We start from the raw sequence: 16,330 nt of genomic DNA on the forward strand, positions 1-16,330 counted from the left end.
GGTCAGATTTTGATGTTAAGTTAGAGTATCTTGTGTGGCGCGGTTACTCAAATGGAGGAGTACTCACCTCGTATGCAAAACATACAGGTTATACAGGTTTCAACTCTCGAGTTCGGATGTGTTCAATTGATGAGCTCAAATGATGGTTAAACTTGAGTCTTGAACTTCTGATTTGTTGACTTTCATGACTTGTGTGAGATGCGGCGTTGTTTGGCTGGTGAAATAATCACATTGTCTAAAATTATGTAAATTCTAATATACGTCTGTATGTGTGTCATTATTCCTTTACGCGCCGGGTAACAGCTCTTATATATATATATATATATATATATATATATATATATATATATATATATATATATATATATATATATATATATATAGTGGGGGGTCAAAAGAGTTTGCAGACCTATTTTTTCTCAATTTCTTTATTATTTTTGCTTTATTTTTCATCATTTGTTGGTACCCACTCTGGTTCGTTCGATTACTACATTTTACGATAAAAGCCAGAATTTAATAATAGTTTTACATTTTCCACTTTTCGGGTGAGCCAAAAGTTTTTGCAGGTAATCTTAATTTATTAATAATGGGTAAAGGAAAGATATTGACAGATAGGGAGAAGGGCGAAATTGTTACATTTCTTGCTGCAAAGAAGTCTACATTGGAAATTTTGAAAATTTTGAAACGAGATCATCGAACTGTGAAACGTTTCGTCATTGACGGCAAAGATGGAAGAAAAAAGCATAAAAGTGGCAGACCAACGGTGACTTCACCACGATATATTAGAAAAATCAAGAGGAGTTTGCTAGCAAACCCACACAGCACAAGCAAAGCTATTTTCGAACATGCAGGAGTGTCTGGCATCTCTAAAAGGACCCGAAATCGGATTTTGAAACAGATATCCGACCAGAGAACACAGACAAAATGCCCTCCTTTGGGTAATATAAACTGTCAGAAGCAACTAGCATGGGCCACTAAATATTTGAAAACCAATTTTCAAAATGTTCTCTGGACTGACGAGGCTAGAGAAACACTCGACGGCCCCGACGGTTGGGCCAAGGGATGGCTTCTTAAAGGCAATAGCCCACGCTTGCGATTCAGACCTCAACAGGGAGGAGGAGGAGTGATGATTTGGGCTGGTATTATTGGAAGTGAGATTGTTGGTCCTTTTCTTTCCCCTGACTGTGTCAAAATGAATTCTGTGAACTACTGCAAGTTTTTGGAAGAAAATTTATTGCCCTGGTTGATTTCGCAAAATGATGCTCTCAACTAGAATCTAATTATCCAAGAAGACAATGCCCCAAGCAATACTTCTCGGTTGACAAAAGCTTCGCTTTCAGACAGGGGGATCTCTGGGGAACGTCTGATGGGCTGACCACTTCAGAGCCCGGATTTGAATCCGATAGAGAACCTCTGGACGATTCTGAAGAGGAAGGTTTACGAAAACGGGCATCAATTCCATAGTAAAAAATACATTTTGGAGAGAATCAAGAAGGTATCTTCTGAAATCACACCTCAGTAAGTGCATACATTAACATCCTCTGTTGATAGGAGGCTGATTGATTTGATTAAAAATGGAGGAAAGCGAATAAAGGGCTAAATAGTTTCATAAATTCTCTTAATTGTTATTTGAGTAATAACTGTTGTTTTCTTGTAATATGTTATCAATATATGGTACTATAATCATGATGACAATTTTTCGAATTATATCATGTTTAAAAATGGTATTTATTGCGGATAAATGAGTGCTTGCAAACTCTTTTGGTCCATATTCCTTCCTGAAATCATTTAAACATCCATACTTCCCCCCGAAAATGATTATTTGGTTTCCGTTTCTATGAATTTACTTTATATATTTGCATATAAAACAGTGAGTAACATAGTTATTATATTGGAAAATATTGAAGCATAAATTTATCAATTTATATAATTTGCAAACACTTTTGACCCCCACTATATATATATATATATATATATATATATATATATATATATATATATATATATATATATACTAGCAGGCCGCCCGGTATTGCCCGGTCGTAACAAACACTTAAATACGATATTTTAATGAGTGCAGATTTCGTATTTATCATTATATTATATTGGACCCAATATATAGTAATGATATAAAAAGTTTTTGTTTTTAAATGACTCTTGAGCCATCATCGAGAATCGAAACCAAAACGTTTAGCTTACGATTTACGTTTTCCTTTGACATTAATGCCTGTGCTATGAAGACATGTTTCTTGATAGACTAAACTAATAGCTATTACGTTACGCATGCATATTCGTAATGCTGTACTTCGACCTTCACATGGCAAATTCCATTTGTTTAATTTTCAAACTTTTGTGCCGATTTTCCCCAGCTAAAACCCAAGTATAAAGTTTCGTATGGGTTCGAATAACCTATATATTAAGTTTCATGCCTTAAACCAAAAATTGACAGGGGAGTTTTGTAGGCAAAAATTTTAAAACAAATATATGTAGGCATACATAAATATATATATATAGAAAGAGTATAAATCATGCAGCATATCTGCATGAATATAATTACACGTAATAGTTAACAAAAGATGATCATCCCATAAGAAAACCTAAAAATCTAATAGAGAATTAATTAACATGAATGTTTAAAAGAATATGCAAATTATGTAGATCTTTAGCAAATGAATGCAATTTCACACCCCATATATAAACAAAGTTGTATCTGTTTTTTTAAATAGATAGAAAAAAGGGTTTTTAATATGAATACACAATGCCTATAATATATAATATATAATACACAAAACCTACAAACTCCTATGAATTATTTTTGTTGTTGTCTTAATATGTTCTTTGGCCCCTAAAAATGTAGGAATAGGCACCAACAGCCTCGAATTTGAGATGATAGTTACAAAGTTATGATCATTCAAAAGTTTCGACGGTCATCTTAGACGCCATCTTGAAAAAAAACATTTCCGGGGGTCATACTTTGGTAAACATTTGTATGTTAAAAACTACGTTAAAACCCAAGAGAATCAGTTAAGAAACCTTTTGTTCAAATTTTTGGAGTGTTAAACTGTATTTTGCCATGACTATAACCATAAATATCATTTATCTCCGTTTATCTCGCTCTTTCCTTTCTCTGTCTCTTTTCATCCTTTCTCATAAACGCCTCATTGATTTCCTTTCAGCATACTCCGACATGTGCACACACACCCTCCCTCTCTCTCCCAAATATTTCATTAGAAAACGCCTTTGCTTGTAAATCAATTAATATTTGCAATCACTGCGATAATTTTCTGCTAAGAATTTTTGTTAGTCTTGATATCATTATCGAGATCATGCTTAGATGATATATATATATATAAATATATATATATATATATATATATAAAGTTGAAGTATTTCTCGCCCTGACATTGATATTAAAAGCCTACTTTTCCTATTTAAAACTTATTAAAACGAACTTCACATGCCTCCCCAGAGTGACTTAGTCCACATTACATTGTAGTTTACATTGCACTGTAGAGAACTTGCTGTCGATTTTATAAAATTATTTTCATATATATAACGGCTTGAATTAAAGTTTAAAAATGCAAAAGTCAAGTATTATGCTTCAATTGTGCTCTAAACAGAAAAATTCATTTCGAACCTGCTCCTGTCATATCAAAGAAGCTACTGTTGATTTTACGATTCGGACCTTTCTACTTGTGTGCTAATAAAACTACTCAAATTCCCTTGTGATGTTCTGCTCTATAAAGTGTTAGTTTGGTCCTGTTCCTTTTTTACCAAATTTTTTTCGATTATTGATTATCGATACTTGTTGAAGATATTCGTTACAAAACATATTTACAAATACTGTCAGCTACATAAAGTAAATTTATGTTAAATTTAAAAAAAAAAATAAAAACGACCCAGTCGTTTCGGAGTCTAAAAGTAACGAACTCACACACATACACACAGAGTTCCTTTTAGATAATCTAATATATAAAAGACTATAGGTCTGTCTGTCTGTCGGTCTGTTTCCATATTTTCAAACGCTATCTTCCCCGAAACTAAAAGTCGCAGAGCGGCGCTAGGGGCCGCAAATGATTGGATATTTTACCGGTCTAATCTAATTTATAAACGGCTATATGTCTGACTGTCTGATTCCATACTTTAAAACTCTATCTCCTTCGAATTTAAAAGTCGCAGAGCGGCGCTAGGGGCATCAAATAATTATTTTTTCACGCGCCGTTCTGTTATGGGTCTTTAGCCGATCAAAATAGTTAAGGTGTCAAAATGGGTGAAAATTGAAAAAATCGTTAAACAATTGTATAGTTATCTGTTTTTATTTAAAATGTTTAATTGGTTTATATTCTTGTCACGTTGGTTGAGTAGTAATGTCATAAGTTTTGAATACTTCAGTTTCGATTCTAACTTTCCCCTTTCGAAAATAATAATATGTACGAAATCTAGAGAAATAAAAATATCATATTTAAGCCTATTTTACAACCGGGCTAAGCCTGGCGCCCCTCCCCCGCTAGTATATATATATATACATACATATATATATATATATATATATATATATATCAAATAATTATATATATATATATATATATATATATATATATATATCAAATAATTATTTATATATATATATACATATATATATATATATATATATATATCAAATAATTATATATATATAGGGGGGGTCCGTATGTAAAAGACACCATAAATAAACCTAGTCATTTTTCATGCATTTATAAGCTACAATCAACATCCAAATGAATGCTTTGACGATAATTACGGTTTTCAAATGCGAACAATTAAAAGATACATCTGCCTTACTTTAAAAACTGCTAGGTTTATTTATGGTGTCTTTTACATATAAAAAAAAACACCCAATACTTTTACTGATGAGGAGACTATGTTTAAAAAAAAAACTATATGTCCAAATTATTGTCCGTGACTTAATGTCTATCACAATAAAAATGTCGTTTCCAAAACGACCGTACAAATTATTCACTTTGTTGTTGTTCCTTCTTATGAAACAGATTTTTAATTCTAATTTGAATTTTAAATTATCAATAACATTACTAAATATATATATATGTGTATATATATATATGTATATATATATATATATATATATATATATATATATTTACTTATCAAATGACATATTTTTATTTGAAACGTGTTTACATAACTATAGCTTGAATATTTTGAAGACTACTGCAAGTTTTGATTAAATAAAGTTTAAGTGTAAATTTCATAGAATCACGACGAACATATGAGAATGAATGTACATCTCTCCATCAAAAATTACGGGAAAATTTATGCTTCGACAGTGTTTGCACTTATATTCACATTCATGTATAAATGACGTCCAAATAAGTGAAGTTACAAATAAGAAATTAAAAAGTGTAAAATAACGCATTTCAAACCGGCCATAAGCTTACTTTTTGAGGTAAGTAAACTGATTGGTTCTCTCTTACTGCAAGAACTTATACACCGACATCGAAAAGTGGTATTGAGAAGTCACTGCCCCAGAGGAGGGGCACTGACCTGCCTAAAGTGCCTAGGCATCCCCGTTGGCATTCCCCGGTAAGGTCGCCTAAGGTGATTAGCAATAAACAAATTTATTCTCAAAGAGAGAAGGCAAAACCTGGAAAGGTTAGACCACCTAGAACTACACAGGACTTACATTACACCGCAATCAACAGGCACGAGGAAATTTAAGGAATGGTCTAATCTTTAATGATTTTAGGGTCCGAGGAATGTCTATTTCAAAGAAAAAAGCACATATCTTTCGCTTTATATTAAAATATTAATATTCACGAAACGACATATTTTTTAACTGTGATAATAATGAGAATATTCTCAAATTTCCAGTCAACCTCAAACGATATTTCTACTACGTGAACGTTGTGGTGAAGAGGAGTTGAATGATTGTGCGTTGGCGTCGAGTTCTAAGATGCTCATTAAAAATGTTTGCCTCACATAGCAAAAATCAATTGAAAAAATATTTGCCCTTTTGGCGTCATTGGAGAAACCGTGGGAAACAACTATTAGCTTTATCATGGGAAGACAGAGCACACAGAAAGGGTTAATGGCGGTTACAGAGAATAACATTTTAAACAATGGAAGAAAGAAGTACTAGTACAAATAATTAAGGATTGAATGCAAATTAAAAACAAATTTCTATCGTTAGTAAATCAAAATACCAACACGAATGGCAGCCATATAATAAAAACTAAATAATGACAGACACAAGTAAATTACATATATTTATATATATATATATATATTTATATATATATATATATATATATATATATATATATATATATATATATATATAAGTGAATTTAGTTTACAAACAAATGGCTACACATAAGCATACATGTTTCTGCGAAAACCCAGTAAGGGAATCGCTTCGTCAGGCCAAGGACAACTTGTTTGTAAACTAAATTCACTTATTTTAGCTCTGTCTAAACATTGAGCACTCTTTTGGGTAACACATTTTTATATTTTGTTTTAAACAAACAAATAATTACTATCAATACAATATATATAGGTATATATATATATATATATATATTTAGGTAGCATTTTCTCATTTAGACAAATATTATTGAATAGCACGGAATTATTCTGTTTTACATTTTTCCTTTTTATCTTCTCCAATCTCCGAATAGTCCTTTTTGTGTTCTTCTCGAAACTGTATATGTTGGATCCATAATCGCGAGCGCTTTCGACAGAAGCGCTTCTATCATCCTCAGGCATATTGTAGAAATAAATGTAGAGATTATTTTTTAATTTACTCATATGTACATTTTTTCCTAGTCACGCGGTAATTTGTTACAAGTTAGGTGGTCGGACTTTTTTTATATACATATATTGGTTCTTTCCAACAGGTCATTTGTTTGCGAAATGTTGTTTTTTCATTACAAGGCTTGTTGTCTGTATTTTTTTATAATATGTAATAAATTTTATTTTTTTATTATTTTTGGGAGCCACATATCTACGGATTATATTTTTAAGAATACTCTCATCGATTTTTGAGTTTTTGTATAACTGGTTACCGTAATATATATTGAAAGGTTGATAATTTTCTTGAATATTACTAACTTGATTCAAATTACTAATGGCTAATTTTATTTCTTTATCTACAAGAGAGTTAGGGAATTGATTATTTACTAACACTTGTTTTATATTTTTTAATTCATTAAAGAATATTTTTTGCTGGAGGAAATCACCTTAGTACGGTGTATAAGATTTCTTATTATATTCGTTTTATAACGGAATGGACATTCACTTTTAAAAGTTTAAATATAGGAATTAACGGATATAGGTTTTTTAAAAACGGAGGTGATAAATTCATCGCTACTAGAGTCAATGAGAACGGGGACTATGAAAATATATATATATATATAAGTAAATTAAAAAACAATCTCTACATTTATTTCTACAATATGCCTGAGGATGATAGAAGTGCTTCTGTCGAAAGCGCTCGCGATTATGGATCCAACATATACAGTTTCGAGAAGAACACAAAAAGGACTATTCGGAGATTGGAGAAGATAAAAAGGAAAATTGTAAAACAGAATAATTCCGTGCTATTCAATAATATTTGTCTAAATGAGAAAATGCTACCTAAATATACAGAATATATATATATATATATATATATATATATATATATATATATATATATAAAGCTGAACGTCTTTGTGTGTGTCTGGTCACGAATATGCTCCTATATGGTTGACTAGTATAGAAAACTAGGGGATCGTCACACTCTTCAGCACATCCTTCAGCACATACTTTGGTGTTAACTTTCAAGCCGACTTCGAAGATGTGAGGTGGCATGATGTGACCTTCACTTGAAGCAGCACCACAGACCATATCCGTGACCGGAAACTTTATTTTCGTCACCCTGGGCACGTCTCTGTTATTCGATGCAACCCAGCGATGCATTTTGAGAGAGGTGACGATGGTCCTATTATCATCACTTCGATCGGTAGAGAGCATGAGTTGTACAGCGGCGCATCTCCGATCTCGCTCGGTGAACATTGTGGCACTTTCAGGCATGATAGAATGCTCCTATCGCTCTTGTGGCTTGTACACAACTGGCAAACTAGTAGATGGTCTGCAACAAAAAAAAGCCGTTTTCATCAAACGGAAATAGAATCATGCCCTTTTTATCGTTCCACTATATATATATATATATATATATATATATATATATATATACTAGCAGGGACTCTCGACGTTGTCTGAGATCGAATGAAAATTAACTACTGTTTCACTTTCCCATATTTTATTGTCATCGGTAAAATCAACCATTTAAATCATTTCATTTCCTGCTCTAGTTGAGGACTTACCGCTGTGCACCGGAAGGAAACTTCATATGTCTCTCTGCAGTGACTTAGTCCACAATACACTGTAGTTTACATTGTACTGTAGAGAACCTACTGTTTATTTTATAAAATTATTTTATATATAATGGCTTGATTAAAGTGTAAAATACAAGTGTCAAATAATCATGCTTCAATTGTGCTCTAAATAGAAACTTTTATTTGTGAACGCGCCCCTATTATATCAAAGAACCTACTGTGGATTTTATATGTCGGGTTTTTCTGTTTGTGTCGTAATAAAACTTCTCAAATGCACTTGTGATGTTAGGCTGGTTAAGGTTTTAATTTTAAAGTTAAAATCGCCTGTTCCTTCTTTCATTGAATTATTTCTATCATCGATACTTATGATAGAAATTCCGATACCTATCTAAGATAACTGCCAGCTACATAAGGTGCTTCGTGTGTAATTTCATAAAAATCAGCATAGTCATTTTCGAGTATATAGGGAATGAACTCATACACAAAGGTCATTTTATATAATATATATATATATATATATATATATATATATTCAAGTTAAGAATTTATTGTTTGAAACAAGGAATATATGGAGAAGTAAGGTATTTAAATGGTGTTTAACGGTCATAGAAAAAAGATATCATACAACCTGGACAGTCCAATATTAGAATGAGTTCAATAGTTTATAGGATATTACCGCCAGATCGGACGAGCAGTTATCAAAGACGAAAATCACTACTCGTCCGACCTGGCTGTAATATCCCGGAAACTATTGAACTCATTCTGATATTGGACTGTCCAGGTTGTATGATATCTTTTTTCTAGGACCTTTAAACACTATATAATTACCTTTTAAATTAACATTTTGAATATCTGTGCTGAAAAGCAAAATATTTTTTTTATTCATAACTGAACATTTTGCTAATTCCATTTCATTACCTCTGATGATTTGAGCCATTATTGAAAATCCGTGGATTAAGGAAATAAATATCATTCTTCTCCATTTATTCCTTATTTCAAACAATAAATTCTTAACTTGAATATATTTTATATATATTTTAATCTACAGAATTTAACTTTAATCATGAAACTTATATATATATATATATATATATATATATATATATATATATATATGAGCAAATAGTTAATAAAATATGTTAAAAAACACTTTTTTTGTTTTTTAACATATTTTATTAACTATTTGCTTATTATAAGCTCTATTTCCTATTTGGTTTTATCGAGCTTTTACATCTGCCTGAGATAATTTTATAAATATTAATTCTTTAATATTTATAATATAGTTTAATTTTACCATCTTGGATCACTTTGGTAAATTTAATTGTAATTTTTATTGTATATATATATATATATATATATATATATATATATATATATATATATATATGTGTGTATGTGTGTGTGTATTAGTAAATATATTAAAGTAAATATATAAATATACATATATAATATATACATGATAGGAGAAAGACAAATATTTATCTTAGAACCTGTCGAGATGAGGAAAAGCTCAATATACCAGAGAGAACTATAAAAATAAGAAAATCTATGAAGAAATCACGAAAATTTTGTTCAGCATCCACCAGCGTTTTACATTTTATGTAAGCTTTACAGAAAATTCTGATGATAGTACGATCCTTATTATGCATGAGTACCAATGAGCTTAAGCTTAAACATTTATAAAGATAGAGAATTTTTCAAATATACTAATTATACTAATTATTATATATTAAGAAATTTAATTAATAATTCATGTATATAATAATGATCTTGTTTTTCCTCTGTGTCTACAGTTTCAGTAGGAAAATAAGCGGACCCTTCTTAAAAAATCTTTCATAATCAGCACATACACCATTTCTAACATTGTGTTTCTTGAAAATACTAGGACACTTTTCCGTATGCAAATTATTACATTTATTCCGATCAAAATGCCTCTCTCAAATAGGTATTACCACACATTTGGACCGCATCATCTGTTTCTCTTTTATACGATAATTTGAAACAAAACCGATTCAACGCGTCACCGTAACGAAGTAAATAAACAATCATGTTGCTTCTACATTATTTTAACCGAAAAATGTCTGTTGCGTTTCGGTCGAAGATGACTTTTGAAAAATATAAACATTTTTTTTTCTTTTTTAAACATTCAAATTTTGTTGCACGCATTTACAAATAAGGTTGGTTGGCTTTACGTGCATGAATTCTTTTTTATATAAACAGAACCCACGTTTAAGTTAAATTCAACGTGTGGATTTACAAAACTATTATAATCATGTTAACTCTTTTCTATATAACCTCCTTTCCTAGGTAACACCGGAACACGAGCAGCTAGTATTTATATAATAATTCGTTACTTTCAAAAAACGATTGGAAAAATATATGAAAGCGTAACACGTGGAGAAATTGAAAAGTCAGGTATGGTTAATCAGATATGCAAAGAAAAGGGAACTTATTTTTACCTTCGTGAGATAAGTAAGAATTACAGACAAAAAGTGGGTTGAAGATAGAGTTATCTCAAAGATGCAGAAAATATGTTGGGCGATCAAGGTTTTAGAATAAAATACAATATAGGGAACCAATAATTATAAATAGTAAATTAGGACACTAATAAGAAAATTGAATAACGGAACAATAGTCAGTCTATGGTAGTCTAATATATAAACGGCTGTATGTCGGTCTGTCTGTTTCCATATTTTAAAAACTCTATCTCCTCTGAAACTGAAAGTTGCAGAGCGGTGCTAAGGCGCTCAAATGATTGTATTTTTACGGACTGTTATTTTATGGGTCTTTAGTTGGTTCAAATTATTTTGAAGGGATCAAAATGGGTCAAAATTTAACAATAAATCGTTAAATATTTTGTACATTCATCTTAGTTTATTTTTAATTTCTAATCGGTTTGTATGCGTGTCACGTTGACACAGCGGTAACATCATCGGCTTTTTATGCTACAGTTTCGATTCCAGCTGATGGCACCGAAATGCTTTTTTTTTTACTTTTGTAAATCACCACTCTATAATATATACGAAATCTGGATAAATTAAAATCTCATATTTAAGCGTATTTTACACCTGGGCAAAGCCGGACGTCCCCCATCCCCACTAGTTCATCTATATATCTATAAAATGGGGAATGTGTGTGTGTGAGGACAATTCTCAACCTATATACTTAACGAATTTTTTATCTACAGGCTTAAAAGTTAGTATACAGGGCATTCAGACATGGGGAAAACTGTTTAATCGGTTTTCATCTGAAGAAAAGGGATGCTTACAGATCAAAATTTAAACATTAATATGTGGGGAGTCGGATTTTATGTTTGTCAACTGTTTCACGACTGTGTATGCACAGTTGTGAAAAATGACAGATTCCTTATGTTAAGAACAAGTAGGTTTGAAAACACGTTTTAAAGATCGTGGCAAGCTGGTCTAATTGTTATTGTACTTGACTCAGTCTTAAGGTTTTTTGTTTCGATCTCAGCTAGAGTATATTTTTACTGACAAGAAGTGAACTGTTTAGAAAAACATAATATTCGCAAATACATTGAGGACATTGCGAAGGCTGCTACAAAGATGGTGGCCTCCCTCTGTCGTATCAGAAGGCTATTCACACCTGAGAGTATCCTGTACCTCTACAAGGCCACCATTCGTCCATGCGTGAAGTATTGTTGCCACATCTGGGATGGTGCATTTACAACTAGTCTCTTCCTCTTGGATTCGGTCCAAAAAAGAATCTCCTATCTAATAGGTGATTCTTTGTCACTTAGGCTCCAATACCTATCGCCTCAATGTTGCATCCCTGTGCCTGTTCTACAAGTATTTTAATAAAATGTGCTCTGATGAACTCATTGCACTTGTACCCCATCGACGTACATATCCTCGACAAACCCGCTTAGCAGAAAAATCACATCGTTTCAGGTCCCTAAATGCCAGAAAGCTAATAGTTTCTTCCCTTGAACAGCTAGACTTTGGAATTCCCTTCTTGCTCCCTGCTTCCCTAACTGTACTTGAAGAAGTTCAAATGTAATGTAAACGAACAACTTTAATTCTCCGTAGCCATGATCTTAATTAGTAGCATCTTACGTCCAAGTGGCGATATGCCTTGTTTGTTTTTTACAAGGTAGTCACCACTTATCAAGACCCGGAAGCCACTCGGGGATAAGGGTTATTGCGTGTGCAGTATGTTAGTATTCGAGATTTGATAAAGTGCCTTACTTAAGGGGGCGGTTCATCAGGAATTTGTTTATGTTGGACTTGAAGACATCCAGGTTGTCGTCAGGTGGGAAACAGGCAACGGAACAGAGTTCCACAGGCGTGCAGTTCTAAGAAAGAAGCTTTGTTCATGGAATTTACGTTTTGGTTTTGGAACAGATAAAGAGTGGAGAAATTTTTTGACAGTAGTTTCATGTGCTTATCGTGAAAGATTGGCGAGGAGGGACCAGAGATTGTAGATCAGACGAGCACTTTCCATGGAAGTAACGATAAAACAAAGACAGGCTCGCAACGTCTTTCCTGTGGGAGAGAGGATGCAGGGAAGAGAAAAGGGCATCCCCCACTAAGCCACGAAGCCTATTTTGTACTGTGGGGGGAATGTGAATAAAAGAAAATACACATGTCTCAGTTTCTTTCCGATATTTTTTAAAACTTTTCTTATAAGTATTTTAACGTTACGTTTAATACATACAGGGTTTCTGCGTATAATAAATAAGAAATCTATATATATAATAACATATATTATAATATAATAGTAAAACATCTTTAACGACCGAGCAATGTCCTGCTAGTATAATAATAATCTAAACAACTGGATGTACTTGAACTGCACAATTGTTGCATTTGTGCGCATGCGCAGTAAAATAAAAAATAAAAAATGTAAATAAAAATGTATTAAATTTATAATTGATAAATAAAGGTTAAAGTAATTTTATTTGATTACATATCTTGAAAATAAGAATAAAATAGCTAGATTTAATAACGTTTGTACTTGTAAACAATTGATATTCAAAATATTTTAAGACTGCATTTAATAAAGAAAAATAAAACAGTTAAAAAGATTTATTATTTGGATGATTCTTTTTTTTTTACATGGGGGTCACCACTTATCAAGGCCCGGAGGCCACTCAGGGATAAGGATTATTTCGTGTACAGTAATCAATGAGATAGTATTGTAGTAATCATTAGTATTGGAGATTTGATAGAGTGCCTTACTTAAGGAGGCGATTTGTCAGGAATTTGTTTATGTTGGATTTGAAGACATCCAAGTTGTAGTCAGGTGGGAAACAGGCGAACGGAAGAAAGTTCAACAATCGTGAACTTCTGAGAAACAAGCTCTGCTCATGGAATCTATGTTTGGATTTAGGCACAGATAAAGAGTGGGGAAAATTATTGATAGTAGTTTCAGCCAGATGGGTGTTTCTCGTGAAAGATTGGCGAGGGGGAACGAGAGATTGGAGCTCAGGCGAGCAATTTCCATGGAAATAACGATAAAACAAAGAAAGGCTCACAACGTCTCTTCTGTGGGAGAGAGGCTGCAGGGAAGAGAAAAGGGCACCCCCCACTAAACCCCGAAGTCTATTTTGTACTCTGTCAAGGCAGGATAGGCTGTTTTTAGCAGCTCCTGCCCAGATGTGGCATCAGTACTCCATCCTTGGACGTACTTGGCTTTTATACAGATAGAGAATTGCATCAGTAGTGAGATATCTTCTGGGGCAATAAAAGGATCCCACCATTTCTCCAGCGTCCCTGACAACAGATTTGATGTACGTGTTCCATTTCAGATCAGGGGTAAAGATCAAACTCAGAAGCTTGTCAAAACATGGAGCCTCCCCAAGACGAGAGCTATCCATTTCAATGGATTCCAGATTCAGGCTAGTGTTTTAATCTTGAGTGTTATTTTCACAACGTTTCTGCCGATGTAGCCTCCGCGACGACACTTGACACAATGGATAAATTACTAAGTAAAACTGAGTTCAAAGTGACACTTTGGGGGAGACTAAACATTCAATACTCAGTGCGGTCGATACTAAGAACACAATTAGGAATTACTTACCACTGCTACCTGATCATGGCTGGCAGAACGAGGGCAGTTTATTTCCATTGGATTAAAGGGTTCCGTTCGAAATTCAGATTTCCGACAGAGGGGTTTCTGAGTTCGAAAAGATGCATCTAACGAATGTCGGAGTCCACATCGACTGAAACATTGTGAGAATAACACTCAAGATGAGAACAGTAGTCCAGAATACCCAAATAAAACAAATTATCAATCCTCATTTAAAACATTCAGAAACATAATTTTAAAATATTCTTTTCAATTTGTGCGATCTCAAACAATCCTCATAAGCAACCATATTTCGTTCATTCATTATTTTCAATCCTCTCGTAATATTCTTCATCATTTAATTGGCAATCTATCTTTTTTATTAACCCTTATCTTCGAGTAGAATTTAGCCTTGATAAATGGCGACTCATGATTAAAAAAAACTGATTTAGTGTAAAGCTCCCAAAATTCATGCAAGAATTGTCGACATGACCCATGATGTAACGGTTAAAGACGTTGTTTAGTAACCAGTTCTAAGTGACAGTATTCTTAAAGTTAACATTCCGTTTCTTGATATTATGTAATAATCATGTCATTAGTATCTTTAAGGAATTAAATAAAACTGATTCGTATTCATCAACCAATTCATTTACCAATTAAATACATAAATGGTTCTACCGGAGTAGATAGTTTTTTACATCTTCCAGTATCCTATATCTCAATAAGACCATCATAGGCCCATACATGGAGGATTGTTTCTACATCTGGGCTGGTATACAAACAAATAACTCCAGGACAAAATACACTGTCTATCAAGCTCGAGCTCCTGTAGCATCGCCGCAGTGTTGTATCCCTGTTCTTGTTTTACAAGTACATAGGCGGAATGTGCTCCAATGAACTTACTGCACTTGTAGTCCCTCAACATAATTAACGTAAATCGACCCGACTAGCAGCAACATCGCAGCCTTTACTGTAGGAGCCACTAGATACCAGAACGATTTTCTACTCTAGTAATTTCTTTTCTCGAGACGCTTGCCTTTGTGGTTCCGTTTCTGTTTCCTAATTCCCGATCGTGCCAACATGTAAAAAATGTTAATGTAATGTGAACAAACTTATTACTTTCCAACTCCCCATTTAGGTTTCCGTCCCATAAATATGGCCTATATACCAGAAGCCATCGCTCTTCTGTGAGAACGTGCATTACTTGGAACCAACAAAAGAAAAATAACAAATAAATAAATGTTTTAAAACAGATCACCATAACTGGTGACTTTGTTTTTTGTAAATCAAGCTGTGAAAAAGGAACTTGATTATTGCAGTTTATCCAAAGACTTGGTGTGAATGAGAAACGATAAAAAGGAAATACTTTACCGGGGATTGGGACATGTGGATTCCCGTTGCAATCATCACGATCAGGGTCGCCTTCCCAGACGCAAGCGTGCGCAAGATTTGACCATACTTGGGTGGTGTTGCAGCGAGTCGATTGGGCAATTTCTCCTTCGAATCCACACTGGTGAGCGATTGTACAATCTTGGGTGTCTCTAACCCATTGACCGGCCTGCGCATGATCACAAATGTTATTACCATAAGCAATGCTGACAATGAAGCAGCACAACATCCCGACGAAATAGGAAACCATTTTAGCGTTAGAGGTTTTTTGCAAAAGATTTATGCTCGATTTTTTTTACTTTCGGCAGTTGAGGGCAGGTGCGTTTGCAGACCTATTCGTGAACGGCAAGATCCTTCACTGTTTCTAAAGCGTCTTGATGTTTTATTTTTATAACCATCAAAGTGACATGTTTGCTTTAAACCATATTTGCTCAAAGTCGGCAGTTTTCCGAAAGTGTCGGCATTCCTGTGTCGAGACAAGGTCACCGAAGTTGATTTGACCGGAGTTCACAACGTGCCGGATTCAGGAAATAAGC

The 16,330-nt window shown here is 33.3% G+C and overlaps 1 protein-coding gene across 1 annotated transcript in view; it reads right to left on the reverse strand.

Annotated features, from left to right (window-relative positions):
* Nucleotides 1-16,044, reverse strand: part of LOC145284656 (uncharacterized) — a 28,546-nt gene extending 12,502 nt beyond the window's left edge. The window contains exon 1 of the mRNA XM_080133558.1: nt 15,777-16,044. Within this exon, the coding sequence (XP_079989684.1) occupies nt 15,777-16,044 (268 nt within the window). The remainder of the gene's footprint in view (nt 1-15,776) is intronic.
* Between the last annotated feature and the right edge of the window lie 286 nt (nt 16,045-16,330).

This window comes from Euprymna scolopes, chromosome 9, assembly GCF_053919585.1.
Source record: "Euprymna scolopes isolate OS-2025 chromosome 9, ASM5391958v1, whole genome shotgun sequence".
Taxonomy (NCBI): Eukaryota; Metazoa; Mollusca; class Cephalopoda; order Sepiida; family Sepiolidae; genus Euprymna; species Euprymna scolopes.